Here is a 23,043-nt window from a genome sequence, read left to right on the forward strand (position 1 = left end):
CACTGTACCATATGATTTTAACAATATATCAATCCCCAGCATAGCGTGGGATGTTAGTGATTGTTTGCAGAAAAAAAGCGCTCTGGCTATGCAACAGTACAGTACAGGTACAAATCAGATAAGTAATTGAATCCCTATTCAGTACAATGAAGAGACTGAGTGGCTGGCAGTGAAGCTTGAAGCTGTCATTGAGAGCTAGGTCTAAAACAGACAGCAGTTCACTCTCTATTCATTTAGTATCATTACAGGCCTCCTAAGAGCCCTAATGGGCCTAATAAAAAGACAGAGGTAATAATGAGACTAGAGGGCCCTATATGAGCCGGAGGAGTAGGAGGGGGAGAGCCAGGGGAACGAGAGAACAAGGAAGCCAGAGAGAGTGTGTGAAAGATATGATGGCAGAGAGAGTCTATGTGTGTTAGACAGTGGCAGAGAAAAAGAGAGGAAAGAGGAAGAAAGCGATACTGAACTGAGAGAACATTAAATACCAGAGGGCGCTGAATGCTGTTGCTTGGAATATAAATCTACACATGTTGTGCACACTTACATGTCGGAGACGGTGTGTGTGTTTTAACAGCTGCACAAATTAGTAGCCACCTCTGACCTCCTGACAACTGTGCTGCGACTCTGTTTCCATTGTCATGACAGTGTGAGTAACATCCAATCAATGGCTGCCTCGTGATGAGTTAGACCTTTCTTCTCCAACATTTATCAACTTCTGCTTCAAACACACAGGGAAACCACGCCTCCTAACAGTTTGGTTCTTGAAGGCAAAATGTGTTTTATTCGTATTATTTTTGTAAGTTTCTAATCTACCTTTGGCACTTTCTTATTTTAAAGTTAACTTATGCACATTAAAGTAAGTTGCTGTGAGCCTGGCGGCCAATCACCACATTTATTTCAGCCTTGAAAATGACAACATTGAACAGAAAACCTTTTAACGTTGCATGTTTCCTCCCAGGTTTCCACATCTGGATGTTGAAGGACTTTTACATTAATGGAGCGATCTGCAGTAATGACTCTTATTACCTCATCGTTAAGGCCATTTGCGCAGTGGGCTATGAGTGTAATGGTAGGAGTGGACTGTTAAACTGTAGGGACCCCTTTTGTCTTAATCGTTACTTGGTGACACTCTGACCCGGTGGCCCCGGGTAAAATGTCCCCAGAGTGTCACATGCCCCTTTAATAACTCTGTCAGGTCTGCATTTAGATCTACATAGCATATACGATCAATAGTTATACATTGAACATGCAACTGAGAATGAGGTTCAAAAATATCATGGTAAATCTTTTCTGCACCCCTGCAGATATAAATTAAATTGAATAATTTGATTGTGGATCTCTCTCTGGAAAGTAACTTGAATTTCGATTTAAAAAAATATTTGTATTCAAGACGTTTGTTGTAATAGAGGTCAGAGAAAAAACCTCCCTTTGTCTCTCGTTAAAGCATCTTCCCACTGGTGATACAGCACCCTTGCCTCGGACCCCAGCGTCCCTCCAAAGCGAAATCTCCTTATCAGACCACACAGCTCCCCTGTGTCTTTGTAAAGACAATCCTCTGAGGTTCCCAGGCAGGTTTGGTATCAACACACCTTTATGCACTCCAAATTGCATTCTTTAAACGTAAATCGGATGAAGAATCAGTGATGAGGGCTAACCGTGGACAGACCAGAGAGCGAAGCAGCTGGTTAGTGTTGCGCCAGCCGAGTAGGAAAAATTAAATAAATTGCAGTTGCTAAGTTTAGTTGTCTAGATGTTGTGGAGAGAATAATTCACTATGGGACATTGCATTATAATTGTTTAGTTTTTCAAGCAATCAAGTACAATATTTGTCTTTGTTTTATATCATTATAAACATTATGAGAAATCTTTGTGTTTTGTACTTTCAGTTGGGACAAAACAAGGCATTTGAATATATGACATTGTGCATTGAGAAATTGTGATGGACATTTAATTGAGAAAATAATTGGCAGTTAATTGATAATGAAACTTGTCTGCTGCAGCACTACACTGCATTCAAAAATGTTGAATTGGCCACATGTGCAATTCTATACATACGATAGTCGATTGGATCAATGAGATGTATCTACTTTGAGTCCAACCTGTGCTCCCTTTAAACACACCGGGGCTCAAAGTGTCTGTTTCAACTGAGAGAGATAAAAAGAAAAGAAGATCTCAGAACATTTGCATAACAAGTCTTATTTAAGAATTTGTCAACAAGGGCCGAGGAAATCCATCAGTATTTCCCTAAATAAATCAATTTTACTGTGTAGTCTCCTTAAGTAAGTAAGAGGATTGGTTTCTTTAAGTCTGGGATTGAAATGGAATACATTGACATAGGGGCGGACCCCCACCCCCCCAGACTCTCCCACCCTACCCAGTCAAATCAAAGGTTTCAGCTGCTCTTTATTGATTAGATTTTAGAATATGGGACTAGCTTCTCCCTTAGGTGCAGATGAGTAGCAGATGTTAATTATCCTGTGTTTGCCTGTGTGTGTGTGTGTGTGTGTGTGTGTGTGTGTGTGTGTGTGTGTGTGTGTGTGTGTGTGTGTGTGTGTGGAGGGGGGGTTGTGTTTATGTGTGTGCAAAAGTCCCTGAACTACTTCAGCAATCGCACACTGTATCATTCCAACAAATTAAAGTACAAATGTGGGATTACTTGCTTTACCAACAGTATATCACAGATGCATTTGCCTTTCATGAAACCATCAAACATTACAAATTAGAATATGTCATGAACCAAAACAACAGGTAAGATAATCCTATCTCTTATGTCATAGAGTTATTTGACTATCAATTGAAAACATTATTATTATTTTTGTCAAAGCACAGGAAAAAAAAAGCTTCACATTGTTGAAATTAAAACATTAATGGAATCTGTAAACTATACCCCAGATTCATTCATTAGCAGTAATTTCTCTCTACCTGGGATATGTTTTGCCCAGCCGATGATGACCACCAGTTCGCGGTCAGCCAAGTCGCACAGCGTGGTCAGGGCCTTGATGTCTCCGTCGGGCATGGTGGGGTCAGGCATGGCATAAATCTTCTCCGGCTCCACCACCAACAGATGGGAAACGATCTTTGTCACTGATAGAGAGGAGGACAGATGTAGAGATGGAGAGAGATGTGAGACAACTTTAGCATATACGTTTAAAGAAAAGAAGAAGAAATAAAATAAAGACAATGTAGGCTAGATTATACTGGGGCACATACATTACAACAAATAAATAAATAATACATTTGCAAAGTGCTTATTCAAAATGTAGTCCAGCATAACTGAACACATTTATTTTTCCCTGTGCATTGTAAGATGAATACATTTGTAATTGCAGTTCTCCAAGTCCCAACCTTTCTATAAATGTCCCAAGTTGTGAAATTGCTGCTTTGATATAAAAGTAAAATGAAACCTTTCTGTGATGCTAAAGTGAACCCGAGTCTGCAACATTCAGCGGAGAGAGATAGGAAAACCAAAAAAAGAACAAACTGTGTGACTCACATGGCTTTTTGGCTGGAGGGGGGATGCTGAGGCCGAGGTAGGCGCTGTTCTCTGCGTCCAACCTCCGTTTGTACTTCTGTCTCCCCCCTCTCACCCGGTCCAGACGTACGCCTGCAAAAAAACATCATACATGTATAAATGGCAGCTAAACCAAGCAAACTTTGAAGTCAATTTTATGCAATTACATGTGCTACTATAGCTACAACTACTTTGAATGATGATAGACTACTTGCATATATTCTGCTGAGTCATAACCCCCTCTCAAGGATTTTAATGTTTTTATTATTTTTCATCATTGATTTGTATATTTATTGTGTCACGTATAAATAGTATGCTCAGCACAACTATTATTTAAAAAAATAGACGAGACTAGAAAGACCGCTCTGTCATCGTCAGTGCACCGAAGCATTTTGGGATTTTGAACGGACATTTCATTCACTATAGATATTCTTAACTCCTCATAATAAGGGCAATGCAGAAGAAAATGTGATTCATTATCAACTTCTCCTTATTCGCATTATTCACACAACCTGTTGTCCTCCTGAACATTTTTTTTGTTTTGCCTTTAATTGATAGAGAGAAACAGGGAGAGAGTATTATATACATCTGATCACTTACATATTCCTACCTGGAATACCAAGCACATTAAGGAAGCCTAATGTAGCAATTTATTCCTGTATAAGTAATTATATATGCATATACCATAATTGGGACTACTGAGGGTTTTTTCCTTTATATTTGACCTTTAAACTGAAAGAGTTTAACACCTTTGTGTTGCAGATGGATGTGTATAAGAATCTAGTTAGTATCCAAGTTGACATATCGGGGATTATCTTGAAAGCCATCTCAGAGGACATCAACTGCACCTTATGTGCTGGATTTACGCCCTTGTATTAAAAGTTGTTTGAGCATTGAAGGAGAGCAAACAGATTTTACATGGTCAAGTGGAATTGAGTCGTGTGAGATTTCCCAGTGACTCGTATAAATTCCTTTGATTCCCCTGGAAACAAAAGAATCCGATTAGGATGGTCTTTCAATTTCCTGACACCGACTATCCACTAACCTAATTACCCACCGTACCCAGAGGGAGCTCATTCTTCCCAGCAAACACAGTGAGATCATTTTATGCCTGGCAGATTGAAGCTAAATCGAGAGCCCCTCTCCTAACACAGCTTTCCATTTGTACACCTTAAAGTAATCAATAAGGCTTGCAAATAGACTTCTTGTTCTTTGAACACATGTGGATGTAGTTTTAATTAGTCAGTTAGGCAGCAAGGAACTGGGTTTGCGATAGATGGAGCTTTAGACGTTGTTTCTACCATTACTCTTGGTTAAAGTGAATTTAAAATTATAAATTGTGCTTCAGGAAACCGTGCGCATGTACTCTAGATATAAAAATTCAATAGCTTCTCTCTATTTAATGACACACATAGGCCTAAAAATAAAAAGGGATATGCAGTTAGTAAAGGCTTTCACAACAGCTTGTGTTATGCAAAACCTTATTGAGCAGGTGTGTACCCTAAATTCATGTCGACCTGTCAGACTAAGTGACAGCAAATTGTTGCTGCTTTTGTCCCTGACATCTACCACCACCCTCACCCACACCCACACACATACACACACTGTTTCCCTGCTGCAGGCTGCAGGGTCATGTGGCTGCAACAAGCGACAAGTGACCAAACAGCCGGAGTTAGAATTCCAAGATCCGCGGGGGCTGTTTGAACTGGAACATCCAACTGGCCCATAATTAATAGACGCTGACAAGAATTAAGAGCTCAGCGCTAACCAGTTTCAGTTTACAGCTTAGCGGCGCTGCAAACGGCAGAGACCCAAGGCAGGAGGGCAGAGAGAATGACAGAGAGAAAAAAGAAAGCGGGTTAGATAATGTTGAGGAATGGGAGGGGAGGGGAATAAGACAGAACAAGCTGCTGTTTTTGGCTGAATGTAACAGTTTTCTGCAAGATCTGAGTTTGTTTTTCTCCCACTCTCCCTTCTGTCTGTCTCTTTTTTCACTGTCCCTTTTAGCATCGGGTGTACATCTCCGTCCCTGACAGCCCTGCCTGTCCCAGCCAGCGCTTGATCCGACCAGTGCGGGATTATCTCCTCCCCATGTGATACGGCACAGTACTGAGAATCTGACCACAACAAGACAGCTGGATGAGGCCCCTTGTTGAGGGGAGGGGGAGAGTGGGTGGGGGTGGGGGGGGAGGTTGTGTCATCGTCAGCAGTACATTCTACACCTCAGGCCCAAAACCGCAGCAGCCTCCATGCTTAAAGGCAATCGGGTCCAGAGCTTGTGTCTCGATAGTGCATGTGACATGGGGGCCACAGATCATCTTAAAAGCGTCCAGATCCATTTTTACGGTTGCTACTTGAAGTATGGATGCAGAGGAGAGGCTGGTAGAAGTGTGTGTGCTGAATGTTCATACAGTGCAGTATGCTCATAACTTAAATGGCCTGAGACACAAAGATACTGGCTGACAGTCCATCCTTACTCTGCGTGTGTGTGTGTGTGCGTGTGTGTGTGTGTGTGTGTGTGTGTGTGTGTGTGTGTGTGCGTGTGTGTGTGTGTGTGTGTGTGTGTGTGTTTCTGTGAGTGAGTGTGTGTGTGTGTGTGTGTATGTGTGTGTGTGTGTGTATGTGTGTACACATGTGTATGGAAAGACGATGAAGCATGTTTGCATAGGATCAATCTTTACGGCCACCTGACCCCGGGCTTCCCTTTCACATTCAATATCTTTATTGACTCGTGCAACCTTAAAGCACATCCCCGACTGAAGCGGCCGTGTATTCCTTTATGTGGCAGCCGCTGTGTGTAAGTATGTGTCATGTGGATTTATTTAGCTATTTTATTGGGTTTATTATGCATTCTTTATTTGGATCCCTATTCACTTCAAGAAAGTAGTTGCCAGTTATTCATTTATGTCCACATAAAAAAATAAACATACAGCCAGGTTTGTAGCCAGGATTTTAGGTTAAATTAATTCCCAACAGCAAAAATAATGTCACGGAGAAAAAGTCACTTACTCGGACTCATAATTTTATATTTATTCTGTTAACTGTAATTACATTTTCTGTTAATCTCATAAAAAGACCCAACATTGTTTCAGTGCACCAGGAACAACATTCTGGTGAGGAAATAATGAATCTTTTATTTATCTTCTGGTTGTTATGAGTCTAAGTAATCTGGTATATCCCTATAAAATATCCACAATGTGTGAATTTTCATTTAAATTAAAAAAAGTCTCAATGTCTACTGGCCTGAATACTAAAGAAATGTCCAATAAAACATTAATTAACTAAATTAAGAGATAAGAAAAAAATGCTGCTGTCCAGTGCAAAATATAACAAGAATACAAATATTTATTCCCAAACAAAATATCTATGTGGGATTCATTCATACTATGCAGTAGAATCTCGAAAGAGAACAGATTGTGTCACACAAATGTGCATGTGGCTCATACAGTGTGTATCAAGCTTGTGTGTTACTAAGAACACGTGTGTATGTATCTCACAAAACTATTTTCAGCCGCTCACCTGTCAGAGGCGCTTCTTTCTAGAGAATGTGTCAGAATTGGCTGGCTGGCTAACGCTGCCAAAGGGAGATTAGGAGCTCCCTATTTTAGCTGGGAAAAATCAGAGGGATGCAGCGTGCGCCCCCTCCTACAGTCGCTCACCCTTTACAAGGCACAGGGACCTTGCCCTTCCAGAGCTACTTCGGAGGGCTGAGCCTGTAAAGAGCTAAAGACATCGGACAGCTTTTGTTTGATAGTCGAGAGAGAGGGAGGGTAAAGGAAAATGGGTATGGGACAAGGAGAGGAGGGGGGGGGGGGGTGTACAAGGATGGCGTCCCACCTGCTCTAACCCCCAACGGGCTGACAAGACAAAGCAGGAGTTGTTCTCCCATAACCGCGAACACTGGCATCGCTCTCTTTATCATGTTTTACACTTTTCATAAATCTGTGCCGGCGTGTCCACAAGAGGTATTATTGAGTGTTACAGAGCCACGCTGACCACAAATGCGCCTGTAATCGAAAACATCTGCGCGGCTGGAGATGGCCGGGTCGATTCAGGATCCCCGGTTTGTGGTGTTTGCAGAGATTCTTGTGTGTTGGAGTGGGTTAAAGAGAAAAAAAGACATAGAAGGAGAAGGGTGCCAGCAGGAAACATGGACCTCAAGGTCTGATCCCACGTCACTTGTCAGGGGTGATATACATTTGGCATGTGCGTACATGAATGTGTGCTGGGAGTAGAGTGTGCATATCGGAGAGATGTAAAGAGGTCAGCACTTCACTAAATCCCCTTCTTCAGAGGAACACGTGTTAGCCTCCGTGTCTGATCTATCACCCGCCAGACAGTGAAGACAGGCCGGTGCAAAGCCTTTGGGTGGGCACTCAGCTGAAGTTTGACACCCTAAAAAGCAAACAAGGCTCCATACATGTGCTATTAGATAGACAAGTTTGCGGAACAAGAAAAATCAAGTGGAAACGGGTCAAAGGGCATTCTGTCGGTCAGTTTAACTGCCTTGAATACACAGACGTAGAGCAATACCGTCAAAACTGAATCTGGCTTTGAAGTCGTATGCCATACAGGATAGACTTTTGCTATATCTTTAGTTTGATGATATAATCTTAATGTATAGATTGGTTTCTGATCCAATCCTATTGATTGTAAAGGGACCTGACAGTCTGTGATATTGGATATGACTTTACTAATCTTTTGTGTATGTGGCTGGAGGAAAATAAGGCTGTAACGTTACCCCGGTAGCCACGTTCGCTCAGGAAAGACTGCTGATCCCTATCTGTGGTCGGGCGAGGACGAGACAGCGGTGTAGGTTGCCAAAATAGTCTGGCAGCTTGTATTTTTCTGCCACGTTACAGCGGTGTCAGAAAATCCCCACAAGCAAAGAACACACCACAAACTGAGCTAACAGTAAGACTGGCAAGCATCGACTTCTGAAGTGTCTTTTATATTGAAATTGATAAAAACATTCATTCATGACAGAAAGTCAGTAGGCCTACAGGGGTTGTGCACTTGCTGACGTGATGATGTGATTACTTGATAAAAAAGACCTACGCGGAACTGTTACAGTACTAAACCTACAAAAAAGCATCTTAATATCAGTTCAAAAATGGCTAATTTAATCCAGAGAATTCCTGCATCATTTAGCACCACACAGTAATGCTATGGGGTTATTAGCGCTGCTATTAGCTGCAGGCACTGACTCCTGGCAGAAGTGACTGACACCATACCTTCCGCGAGTTGTAATTACGTGAGAATTTTTCCATTGGACCTGTGACCTTTTATCAGCCTCAGCTGGACATTTCAGGGGTCACTGAGCGAGGCTGCTCGTTTCCTCAAACAGACCTTCCTTCCACCCCGCTCATCCAGGCACTCTGCTGACAGCAGTAAAGCCGGATCCGGATCTGGAGAGAAGTCCGTAATATGCTTTTCAAAAAGTCTCTTTGATTTTCCTCTCAGATACGAGATATAAAAATGTTTCTCGTCACAAAGATTGGTCACTCACATTCTGACGCAACGCGCGTACTGTGCACACACAGCAAACATGCATGACTGTCGAGCAGACCTGCTACATTAATGTCTTCACATCTGGATATACGAGTTACATTACCGCACACCATTGGGACTAGATATATATATATCTGTATATTGCATATTCATTTTATACTTTATACTGTGACCTAAACTCGGTGAAGTGTCACTACTTACATGTTTATTGTACATACATCTATTTTTTCCACATATGTATATACTATAACAGTATACGGTATTTAATTCCACTGTACAGTGTTTTTTCTGTACAGTGTGTTTGTTCTTTATATCTTCTTTATGCCTTACGTATTCTGTATTGTACTCATTGTTGGAGACGCCTGGGATTTAATATTTTCATTGCCAACAACTACTCTGTAGCTTTTGTGTAAATGACAATAAAGCCTTTAATCTTGAATTTTAATCTTTGGAACATTTTCATGGACAATTTTACACATTTCTGCACAAAACAATGACTTAAAAACAAACTGCACAGCTGTTTTATTTTAATTTTGTACATAATATTCTTTTCACTTCTTTATTGTAATTTTCTTGTATTCTATATTTTTGTACTTTTGGCTTTTATTTGTCATTTCATTTCCTCTTGCTATGTTTATGTTACGCACCAATACAACAAAGCACATTGCTTGTTTGTGAAAACCTCCTCACTAAAGTATGTCGAGCTGCTACTTCAGAACCGTCGAGTTGTTTGGACCTCCAAGGACTCCAAACACACCTGACGCCACCAGTCCGGGCTTGAGAACCGAAAGTCAGCTGATTAGCGGCAGGTGTTGCAGGGAGGGGGGGGCTTCCCCTGCCCACCAACTGTGGCAGCTGGCACTTTATAATTCAGGATGGCATGCTTAGAGCGGAGCTTAGAGGCTCCTGGTGGAAATATTAAGACACTTTTAGAACGACTGATCACATAAGTTCTCTCAACATCTTCTGCAGTGCGAAGCGTTTCTTATGATACTGCCGCTGTAACGACAATAAATTGTTTTATGACTATGAGAATTCTATTAGCTGTAGAATAGAAGATTTTAAAATAGAAAAAGAGGTTTACAATGCAACACGTGGTGCCAGTGTAATGCAGATCTCTGCTTCTTACATGACACCTGCATTCATATTACACTATGTGATTATTCCTTTTCCATGACCAGCCCTTGCCCACTTGTTACATAGTGATCTCATTACAGGAAGTAGGGCAAGTCGCTGTCCCCCACTGATTCTATGACCAAAGCCCCCCCACGTCAGTAAGGGGCCAAGCCGCGGCACTATGCCACGATTAAATGTCCTTTTTCCTTTTAATTGAATGCCATCACTTTCAGAGAATCACCTACTGTGCCACATGTCGTGGTGGCTGTGATGCCGCGTCTCATGAGCAGCAGGCGGTGGAGGCTACAGAATCCCCCTCACACACACACACACACACACACACACACACACACACACACACACACACACACACACACACACACACACACACACACACACACACACACACACACACACACACACACACACACACCGACTGTCCACATCAATGGCTTAGCTTGGCCTGCCACAGACAATACCCCACCGGTTTTCCTCTAAGCATGCGCTAATAGTTTCAGCTTTATTTCTGAAGCAACGTTGTTTTTTCTGGCTGAGAGTCAAAGCCTCAGTGTGAGATATTTGGGCCGGGATGAAGACATCAAGAGTGGGCGCATATATAAATAGTGTTGTAATGGCAATACAATGGCTGACCCTTCATTCTGAGATGAACAAACAGTGCTACGTCAGTACATAGTGAAGCTGTATTAGTGGAAGTGAACCAAGAGTCTGACATATAATCTTGTGTTACCATGTTAACTGCTGCTGGCTTCTATTATGAGTTGTGTTTGGTGCTGGCAGAACACAACAACACTGTATGACCATGGTTTATTTTAGGAAAATTTATGACTGTTGAAGTTGAGTTTAGAAACAAATTCTTTAAACGGTCCTTTTTAATATTAGGATATATTTCATACATCAGTGCAGATGGCAGTGGGCTGAACTTCAGAACTTGACCCCGCTTCCCAATGTACCCATGGATGTAGAGACAACTTTCTAGGGATGCAACTAACGATCATTTTTATTATCGTTCACCTGTCCCTTTCACCTCACACATGGTGCACACGCATCTCTGCCTCACACATCTCCCTCCACGCCTCACAGTTTGAGAACACCTCATCTAAAGTAACTGAAACTCGAGGAAAGAAATGTATACCAAAAAAAAAACCAAATAAATAACACATAAAACTCCATTGCTTGTACTCGACACCTGCGCTAGTGCTTATTCTGCCACAACAACAACATATCAAATCATGTATTGTAAAAAAATACTTTTTGTGCAATAATATTAACGTTGCCTTGTAACAGAGCACCAATCCAACACGGTGAATAGAAAGGTATTGTGTCTTTGATTTAAAAATAATAGATTTAAGCAGCAGAAAAGTGTTTTTGTTTTTATAAAGCTTTGGATACATCCTGCATTACTGCCGTTCTGTCTGTGGTGTTAAAAAACTAAATATAAAAACATTAAATACCAATTTATTGAAAAACTGCATTTGAGTACAATAACCTATTGTTTATTTACTTAACCATTTCAACCAGTATACATATATACTGTACGTTGAATTCAAACGATTGCACATATGATATATGATATTGCTAAGGATATAGTGTTGCACATGAATAAATAGTGAATTTTGGTACGTTTCGTCCACTGCGAGCAGCGGTAAAAAGGTATACCATCCCAATTCAGCACTAGGTAGTATAATACTCTCAACAAAAGCATACCTAAGAGCTAGACTCTATGCATCAGTGTGGAATAATGCTTCTAGCTAAAACACACAGATGCAAAACACAAACAAAAGACAAAAAAAAAACCCTCTTTCCTTGGAAAAAAACAAAGAAAAATCTATCGGCTAGATTTCCCCTCTGTACTCCCAGAGGTCCCTCTCTGGAGGAGAAACAACACATGCAGGAAGTGAGGTGGGATGTTCAGAAAGCATTTAGCGGATCAATATGCCAGGCAAGAGAGGGGAAGGGACACAGACGGACAGAGAGGGAGAGAGAGAGAGAGGGTGAGGAAGAGAGACACCCAGAGCCCAGGGGAGAGGGAAGTCTTTGGGGAACAGCCTGTGCTTTTCAAGAGTACTGTTACACTTCTCAGTCTTGGTAAGAACATCCAACACAGCAGCTTTTTCCACTCGTCTGAGTTAAACACGTAGAAGCTCGGCCGTGTGACGAGAGGTGTGAGGAGAGGTAAGTAAGGCTTGTGGGTGATGTCACTGGTGTCTCCCGGAGGCCACAGCCATCTTTCATATCTGATCACTGACCCTTCATCTCGTCCCCGGTAAGACGGTGAGACGGTATTAGATTCACTGGCACCACGTGTATGTTCAAAACGCTGATAGTTAGTCCTAAAGTTCATGATGGCGGCAAAACCGTCTAAACGTTTAGGTTGCGGACCGTATTTCTGTTGATCGATGAATCAAATATTGAACTAACTGTTTCAGCCCTATATCGCTTAAATGATATCTGAAGTAGAAATAAGTCATATGAAAACAATTAAGCACTCACCTTCTTTCAACATGCCAACTTTAAGACATTTCATGAAGCGGCAGGCCTGGCACGACTTGCGTCTCCTTTTAGTGATCTCACATTCGTTGGTGGCCGGACAGCTGTATTCTATATTCCCTGTAAAAGATAAAAAGAAAACATGTCATTAATAATGTGAGCACAAAAGGTACACATCAGTAATTAGGAGGAATTTGTTTTAGAATTATTACATAGAAAAGGAGACCAAATCCGATGGTTAACAACAGGCACAGAAAGACAGTAAAGACCACACACACACACACACACACACACACACACACACACACACACACACACACACACACACACACACACACACACACACACACACACACACACACACACACCTGTCCCAAGGTGACCTCGTGTGACACTCCTGAAGGAGAGGAGGGTTTAGTGGCATTTTGATGGGACATGTAAAAAGCACCTCCCCGCCCCGGAGTCCTACCCCCATTTTGATTCTCAGATAAATTAGCTTCATTAATGCAGAGCGTCCTCTCTGCAACGCTCACCACGACCCCTTGCAGCTCATCCCTCTTCACCTAAAGGATGATGGGAAATCTGCCCTCCCTCAACAACACAAGGGCTAAGAGACGGACGCACAGCCGAGCGCTCTGCATAGTGCTCTCCGGTAAAGACCAAGAGCTGCTGTTAGACTCAGCAATCTAAGGCTCCCATATCATGTAGCAAAGCTTGATGTATTATTCAAGTCCGTCTCGATGTTTGTTGTCTCACTATGGAAATATTTCCTATGCAATTTAATCACTCGGGTCAAAAACCCCCCAGAAATGCAGACATATTGAATCTGCTGCCATGTAACTGCTGCCTGTTTTTCTCACCAGATTCCAGTTAACATTTTTTTGGGATCATTACACGACCACTTCAAACATGTACGTGACCCCAAGAATCTAATGACAAATCCTGTTTCCCAGGTATCCAAATCCGTTGATTGAGTGTTTAAACATTGTCCCCTAAGTCCACGGATGTATTAATGGTACCTAAAAACAGCAAACCAGGTGTTATCTACTGCAGTTCTGTCAGATCTGCCCTCTACAATACACACACACACACACACACACACACACACACACACACACACACACACACACACACACACACACACACACACACACACACACACACACACACACACACACACACACACACACACACACACACACACAATCCCCTGTTGGTCAAGGAGAAGGTGCCAACATTTGTCAAGATCCCTGGCATCGATGGTGCCAGCAGGGTCACATGCACAGTGAGGGGCCCGGGGCACCATGCCAGGATGTTGGCAGAGGCTGCTGCTGGTTTCAAGTCTTTTAAACTGTGAGGAGTTAGCAGAGGGAAAATACAGTAAAGAGTGCAGTGCTGACTACCTATTCTATACTAATAACTAATAACTAATTGCATACAGCATGTATTCTATACTAACTGTCACATTATACTGCTTGTGCAGTTAAAACTCTATAGAAAATAACGCTAGTTTATTGTCATTGTATGAAACAATGAAACAGCGATTTACACTGATGTCCCATAATACAATGCACATAAGTAGTTCACACAGGAGATATGTTGGCGAAAAGAAATGTGTATTAACTTCTTTTAAAGCATTTTCTTTTGGTAAAGTGTTTTTGGCAATGGCATTTCATAGTCACAGTTTGACTGACATGTACTGGATTTCCTTTTTGTAAAAGACAGGAAAGTATTTAGTTTACATTACAAGAAATGTATTTAATGTACTCCAAAAACAGTTAAATTACATTCATTTTAAAGTTCATACTGTATACGATTAGTATGTCGAGTGGAATTAGGGCATAACTACTGTATTTTGTATTTTTTACGTGTGCTGAGTGACGGCATTTAATCAATCTTTAAAATGTCTGTCAATGCCAACTAACTTCAGAGTGAAACAAATGTTTTTCTAAAGATTCAATACTTTTAAATGTTTTATATTTTAGTAATGTACATCACTCCCTATTGAATATATAATGCACTCAAATGTCCACCATTTGTTTGAATTCTGAGTGTGAAATGCATCTACAATTTAGTGGCCTCAAAATGTTCCACAATGGAACAGAAAAAGTAGTGTCCATTATTAAAGGAAACATTTTATACCTGAATGGATCAAAAACAACCTCTGTGTGTGTTCATGTGTGTATGTGAGGGGGAGGGGGAGGGGGGGGGGGGTGCATTAGGCGTCCACAATAGTCTTAAATTGCCTACCTCTAAAAGCTCACTGTCGGCATACCCTCTTAGTTAATCAGGTCTTGTGTCCACCTTTATTTCTCAAAGGACATTTCAGCCACTCTCATATCCTTCCTTAACCTCTCTTATTTTCCCTCTAAATTTTGATATATTATTATGCCATGCTATTATCCACGCACTCATCTCCACTCAAGCTGGACCTCTCCTTGTCCTCCTCCTTTACCGAGGCCGGGACCCCCCTTCCTGATTACCATTCCATTAAAGCGGCTTCTCCTTTCAGTGAATGACCACGTCCCCCTGTCTCTTGTCCCTCTGCCTTTTATTTGGAGGACTCCTCAACAGCGTCTCTCTCCTCTCTCCTCTTCCTCTGTTATTGCCCCGATAACACGTGCCTGCGCTTCTAATTGGCCCCCATCTCCTCCCCCCTCTGGGTGTGGGTTGGAGGGGCCCGGGGGCAAAGAACAGATCCACACTATCCTCCCACCCTCCTTTCTCGACTTTCTCCCAATGAAATGCCTGGCTCTTAATTACAGTCACCCAACACTGATTGTTATTGACTGAAACTCCCGCGGCTCAGGACGAATGGCGGACAGATTAGGTTCATTATGGGCCTGTCCTCCACGAAGGAGAGTGAGAGGAAGAAGAAGAAGAAGAAGAAGAAGAAGAAGAAGAAGAAGAAGAAGAAGAAGAAGAAGAAGAAAAAAAAAGAAGAAGAAGAATAAGAAGAAGAAGAAAAAGTGGGGGGATCTTTGCAGGTAGACACAAAGGCACACGCGGACACTTTTTACATTGGAACATGTTGAATGAATCCCTTCAACACACCGACTCCAGCCAGTTATCAGGTCGCTTAAATCAGCCAGAAAAAAGAAAAAAAGTGAGTGGCTTTAAGAAAATGTTGTCATTATTGTATGCTGTCTGTTTGTCAACCCCTTCATAAACGTCCATCTGACAGCATTGTTAATATGAAGGCACATTTTAATTGCCTCCACTTCTTCGTGATTGCTTATTTTGTATGTCAATACAGCCGGTCACATATCATGTTGTTGTCACTGACATTCATTTCTGTTTCTGCAAAAGTAAAAACCATTGTGGCTATAGATATACAGTAAAACCTGTAAAGTGTGTTGGGCTACAGTGAAACAGTAACCAGCTATGTTTATTAAATCAGCCACATTCCTTAACTGTTGGCAGTAATGCAACCAATAAAATCAAAAAGGTTAATGAACAAGATGTTTAACTGTTTTGAATTGCTTTAGTAATTCAGAAGGCTTTGCACAGATTAAATCGACCTCTTCAATGTGGCCATGACCTCACTACCCCGCTGTCTAGCTCCATGTCTACAGACAACAAATCCTGCTGATGAAATTCAAAAATCTGCATCTCAGTTTGCAGATCATTCTGGAACAGATCCCACACATGGCAGAGTCAATGTCAGGATTCACATGCAAACACATCAAGAAATCACAACCCAGAGCAGATTTACAGTCTAGGCCTAATGCTAATGCCTGCTGTAGACTCTCGTAATCACAACGTTGTATTAGTCCCATAAAGAGCAGACGGTTAGATACCAGCATCGAGAAACACATGGAACACATGGAACACATGGAACACATGAACTCATGGAAAACATGGAACACATGGAACACATGAACACATGAACACATGGAACTCATGGAACACATAAACTCATGGAAAACATGGAACACATGAACACATGGAACTCATGGAACACATGGAACTCATGGAACACATGGAACATATGGAACACGTGAACACATGGAACTCATGGAACACATGGAACACATGGAACTCATGGAACATATGGAACACATGGAACTCATGGAACACATGGAACACATGGAACACATGGAACTCATGGAACACATGGAACTCATGGAACACATGGAACACATGGAACACATGGAACTCATGGAACACATGAACACATGGAACTCATGGAACTCATGGAACACATGGAACTCATGGAACACATGGAACACATGGAACTCATGGAACACATGGAACCATGGAACACATGGAACACATGGAACACATGGAACTCATGGAACACATGAACACATGGAACACATGGAACTCATGGAACACATGGAACTCATGGAACACATGGAACTCATGGAACTCATGGAACTCATGGAACACATGGAACTCATGGAACTCATGGAACTCATGGAACTCATGGAACACATAACAACAGATTTATTCAGGTCAATATGTTTCCCTGGCAATCACAACTGTTGTGGTAAAGCTCATAAAAAGTATTTAGAAAAAATATGTTATAGTACACCTGGTTTAAAGGGTTAACACTTTCTTAGCAGAGTATTCAACCCCCTGGGAAATTACAGAAAAATATCATTACACTGGCAGCGTAAAAACATTGTAGATGAGCTCAAGGGAGCCAGTGAAAGTTTGTAAGAAGAAGAAGAAGCGGGAAATACCTTGTATCGTCCTTTTGAAAAAGGCTTTGCAGGCTTCACAGGAGGCCACCCCATAGTGGTACCCTGAGGCAATGTCACCACACACCAGGCACAGCCTCTTGGGAATGGCATTGAGCATGTACTCGCACTTGATCGGCGAGTCGTCCACCACAACGCCGGAGCACTCTTCGTAGCGGCGTAGGCAGGCGGCACCGCCTCCGAGCATGCCTGGGTTGAACATTGGCGGGGAGTCCAGGGCGTGTGAGTGTCTGCTGCTGCCGTTAATGTAGCCGCCGCTGGCGTCAGAGTTGCCGCTGGGACTGTGGTGACTGCCGGTGTCTACTAGCGAGGAGGATGGACTGGAAGGCTCGGTTTTGACGTAAGAACCACAGCTGGAGGATAAATGTCGGTCCTCAGAGGGCATTCTGGTTAGCAACCTGGATGAAACACACACAAAGATGATAGCTGTGGTCAGTTTTGGGAACTGTATTTACATCAAATATAGTGCAAATTGGGGAGCAACTGAAATCAGGAATTGACAAAAAAAGAAGTTGTTGGATGAAAAGATCATCTTTAATTCTGTAAGGACAACGTGAATCAGAGACATTTCCTAATTCTTAAATAGTCAAGGATCATATAATCTTTCAATTAAAGTAAAAAAAACTAAATCTGGAGGAACAAGGTTTTCAAACAACATCAGCGATATGGAAATGGGGCCTGAATAAACACTGACAACTGAGACACAAATAACCTTACATTCAAGTAAATAAACATCAGAAAACTGCAGTATCAGTGAAATTATCACCACGAACAAGTCTGACAAGATGTACTGAGCGTTGCTTTCTTCCATCATCACCTGATCATTCTGCGAGAGATTCATCAGCTGTGATGGAGCCGGCCCGTCTGAGTTTGATAGATTATGTTACAGACACAACCATTTATGTGTTGGAATGCCAAGTGATATACTACAGCAGCTTTATTTCTCTCAGGCAAAATGGTAACTAATGATCATGTCAACAGATGCCACATACATCTTGAAAACAATGCCCACAATTGGTCGGCTGCCAGAAGTAAATGAATGAATGAAACTTCAGGAGGCTGTTAATGGACAGAGAGAGGTGTTACACTCAGCATATGGAGGATCATGGGTAATATATGACCCAATCAATAGTCCCGGTTAGTTTGCCAAAGGACGGTGCCGGGTTACGGTGGATTTAAGTGAGAGGTTGGAGAGGCTGAGGAAGAGGCACTGACCTGGGATTAAATTCAGTTTTTCGTTTTTGTTTGTTCGTCTGTCAGCAGGATTACGGAAAAACTACACGCCCGAATTGTGTGAATCTTGGTGATAAGGTGTAACATGGGCCAAAGAAGAAGTCATTAAACGTTGGAGCGGATCTGAATCATGGGGCTGATAGAAAAAATATTTTTATTATTGTTTATTAATTAATCATTTTTCACTTCCGTTAACATTGCGTGACAGGGCAAGGCTTTTGCGGAGTTCTGCGCTCTCACAGAGCCCTTCTAGTTTGCCATGTAAGAAGTTATGTTCTTTCTGAAAACTATGGTTTTATTAATCCACTTATTTGTGCATGACACAATAAATAACAGCAACTACTGCTATTGTTGTGGGACAATAATTTCTCTACAAGGCCGTACAGCCTCTGTATGTTGTTGTAGCACCATTGCTTCTGCAGTAGCTTCAATAACAGCCTCTAAAATAAACATGAAATGAAGCCTGGATGTGTTTTAGAACCGCTGGCTCCGTCTGTCAGAGTTGGTGCTGATTTTACACAACTTGAGCCCTACGTGCTTGGGAGTTGTAAATATTGGGTGAGAACATTGGAAAGCGATGTTAAGAATGTCTGAAACTCCCAAGAAGCTAATGCTCACCAAATTCCTCTGAACTTGTTGCCTTTTTGCTGCCAGCAGCGGCCCTGTTTTTCAAATTTGGTGTCGTGGTTAAGAATGTATTTTCCCCTCTGTTGCCTCTTTGCACAAGTGTTTATATAAAGCCATGAAGTCATCAGGCCCCAACAACATGAAACCTCTCTTTTAACTGCTAAAGGGTAGCGGGTGGAGGGAGGAGGCGGAGATCGCCTCCACCCCTGGGCCCAGATCAGATCTATTGATCCTCTGCTTCCTTCCTGTTCCAGATGAGGCATGAAAAAATAAACCCTCCTCTTACGGGTCCCAGACATTCCTTATGCATTTTTAATCAGTCAGGACTGTTAACATAGTGCGAGATGGAGCAATACAACATTATGTTAGTCTTCATTCTGAGTCTATTGCGGTTTATAAAAGATTCACAGGGCTCCCGTTAAATCTTGTTAGCAATCAGCATGCACCTATAGTCAATTGGAAGGTATATTTTCTCCCATCTGAGGGAATTGGAGAGAGCGGCGTGGTAACAGTTAATACATCATTGCAGGCAGATAGGGGGATTCCCTATGGAATAGTACATTGTGGCATATGTAAAAAGTAGTTCATTCCCCACTTAGCACACAGTAACGCTGGGGAGATGTTTTTTGTTAGGTTTAATGGAAATTTCTAATGGGTCCTTTCAAATCTGTCGAAATGAAATAATGGCACGAACCACCAATCCGTGCGGACAGAAATAGCTTCATAGTTTCATAATTTGGTTTCTTCCTTATTATAAAGAGAGACATAGAGTTTTCTAAGCACAGCCTGACTCTCCTCAACCCGCCCCGCTCCCTTGGCAACACACACACACACACACACACACACACACACACACACACACACACACACACACGCCCACTCAAACACGCACAAACGCATTGCACCTAATATCTGATGTGGTAGTGTTTGCTCCGCCGCGCAGAAAAATTGTACAAACCAAGCAGACAAGCAAGACTCATCGGACAGACGTGAAGGTCACCTGCCTTCTCTGCTCTGCTGTTCTAAGAGGCCCAGACGGCCCCACAATGGACGCCTCGGAGCAGCAGACACAGGTTTCAGTCTGTCCTCCACATTGAAAGAAAAAGAGCGTCTAGACGCGACAACTCACATCAGTGACCAGTTTATTTATTTATTTAGATTTTGTAATCAAAGTGTGATGGGTGTGAAAATGTCCCACCAGAGCAGCTTAAAATCTCAAATGTGTATGTGTGCATATGTGCGTGGGAATGTGTATTTTGGCATGTCTTCTCATGCTGGCAGTGTTGCAGATCCTCTGCTCCCCTACCAGATCCTGAATCCATCCACCTCTTCTTTAAACCATGAATTATGTTTTCCAGCCTGCACAATACATTTTTACAAGCAGTCAAAAAAAGAAAAATCTCAAATGCATAATATTCAAAGAAATTCTCCACAATGACCTCATGCTCGGCTCGACGAGTGAAGGGTTAAAAATCCGACTCTCCATATTTTACTATGTATTTTCCCACAGAGGGGAAATATTATTGTTAAGCTTGGGGTTAAGCTTGTAGCAAGCAACACAGCGTAAATCATGGCGCTGAACACACAGTCGAACATGGAAGCGTAGAAGGACAGAGGCAAGGAGCCATGCATGAAATTAGTTCATTAATCTTTCTATGATAGGCTGTCCTTGTTTGGGGCAAACTCTATCAGCTTTAAACTGAGTGCCCCTTCCTGCCTGACACATAGATTACACTGTTAGTCCGCGGCCGGGGTGTCTGGGAAATGAATGGTCATGCGAGGGGGAAAATGGGGTAGTGTGTGTCGCCCAAGTGTTAAGTAGTAACAACAACATGCGCATGATAGCGTTGGCACAAGTGAAGGTCATTAAAAAATGTATGCGTTCTAAAATTTTAATGCATTAATGCACTGCTGCGATATATTGTCGGTTTATGGAGCAAAGACATTCGTCAAAATATATTTAGGGTTATTTGTTACAATAGAAACAACCGTGTTTATTAAAATCTGCAAGCTGTGCATGTCTTCATCGTCTCAAACCTTGCAGCTTCAGTTAACACGTCTAAATCACAGCCTCTCAGCCAAGAAATGTAATATTACATATACAATTGTGGTTACTACCTATCAAGTCTGAATTGTTATATAACTCCTTAAATTCTCGTAGTTCTGCTACTCATTGTCTGCTCAATGAGACGATGCATTTGTTGTCTTTAGCGCTAAACTGTGGAACAAAAGACGTCTCAACTTATTCACCTGGCTATTTTGGACGGAGGTAATTGCTCTTTTTAAAAATGTTATTCCTTGTTGTATTTCTTTTGTGCCTTTATAGTTATATAATATATTTTATGTATTTTAATAGTGCATGACATTTCACCTGCCAAAATTAAGTTTAGGGCTGCAATCCTTATCCTCATTATTTATTAATTTGACGATCATCTTGATAGAAAATGGTGAAAAATGTTCATCACAAGTTCTGAGAGACCAAGGTGACGTCTTCATACGTCTGGTCCGGTCTTACACACCGTCCAAAACATAAAGATACATTTAATTCATTATTATAGAATAATAAGAAAACCACCAAATATTCAAAATTGAGACGCTAGAACAAGTGAACATTTGACATCATTGTATTAAAGAAATCCTTTAATTGATGATCAAAAAAGCTGGCGATTAACTTTCTAATAGTTTCAGCTCTGACTTGATGCTAAAATGTGTGTTTTGAGCTTTAACCGTGAAGGACTTTGTCGATTTTATGCGGTGATTATTGTAAACGCACTTACTCAGCTACCTGATCATGTACCATAGCTGAAGAAGGCCATGATATGGTTGAATAAGAATAAGTAAGTGGATGTATTTACTTTGTTAAGATTTGTGTCTCTTTACAAATTTTGTTTTGAAAACATTATTACTTACCTTTACTTACTTAAGTTACCACTCCTGACAGAGTTGTTAAGTTCCAGTACAACGTTTGTACTGCAAGGCAGATATACTTAGTTCCTGCTTCTCTGTGTCTCTAACACACTCACTCAAACACACACACACACACACACACACACACACACACACACACACACACACACACACACACACACACACACACACACACACACACACACACACACACACACACACACACACACACACACACACACACACACACACACACCTTCCAGCATATGGCCTCTTCAATGTCACTGCCACGAGGAGAGATTGCATAGATTTCCCACATGGATGATGTCTCCTTACCTGGAGTATCAACCCCCATCTACATACACGTCCACCACCTCCAGGAAATTGCTCTCCCTGCAAAGTCAAACACACCCCTAACTGCCTTTTAAAAAGAGACAGAAGAAGGAGGTTGTGGAGGAGAAAGAATAAACGAGCAGAGACTTAAGCCGTCATTGGGAATCAGAGGGGGACTCATGAGGGACAGTTACGATATTGATTTCATAAATAAACAGAGATGGCCATCGATCCTAATGTTATTTTGCATTTCAATTACTGCCCAGAAACATAACCTTCAAACGTCTGCTTCTCCACAGTAATAACATCCACAGATAATCACAAGCGAGTCTTGTCGGTGCAATTGGCTTTCTCTCTCTCTCCCTCTTTTTTTTTTTTTTTTTTTTTCAAATGTGTAAATGACACAACTTTGCATTTGCCTAATGGTATTAGGGCATGGGCTGAATTTCAAGTGAGACTCAAGCTGATACAGTAAGCGCTCCGGTCAATTGACACAATGCAAATTAACGTGGTGAAAAGGAATTAAGTTCACAATGTGAGACCTCGTGAAGCTACGATGAGGCCCATTAAATTAAACATGCCGGCTGACCC

General features: G+C 41.7%; 1 protein-coding gene across 5 annotated transcripts in view; it reads right to left on the reverse strand.

The window, feature by feature from the left end:
- The window catches only part of esrrgb (estrogen-related receptor gamma b), a 71,974-nt gene that overhangs the window by 10,449 nt on the left and 38,482 nt on the right, over positions 1-23,043 (reverse strand). For all 5 annotated transcript variants that reach the window (XM_029425735.1, XM_029425734.1, XM_029425733.1 and 2 more), the window contains 4 exons: positions 17,335-17,750; positions 12,650-12,766; positions 3,494-3,604; positions 2,923-3,084 (listed from right to left, as the gene is read on the reverse strand). In XM_029425735.1, the coding sequence (XP_029281595.1) occupies positions 2,923-3,084; positions 3,494-3,604; positions 12,650-12,766; positions 17,335-17,750 (806 nt within the window). The remainder of the gene's footprint in view (positions 1-2,922; positions 3,085-3,493; positions 3,605-12,649; positions 12,767-17,334; positions 17,751-23,043) is intronic.

This window comes from Cottoperca gobio, chromosome 24 (genome assembly GCF_900634415.1).
Source record: "Cottoperca gobio chromosome 24, fCotGob3.1, whole genome shotgun sequence".
NCBI lineage: Eukaryota > Metazoa > Chordata > Actinopteri > Perciformes > Bovichtidae > Cottoperca > Cottoperca gobio.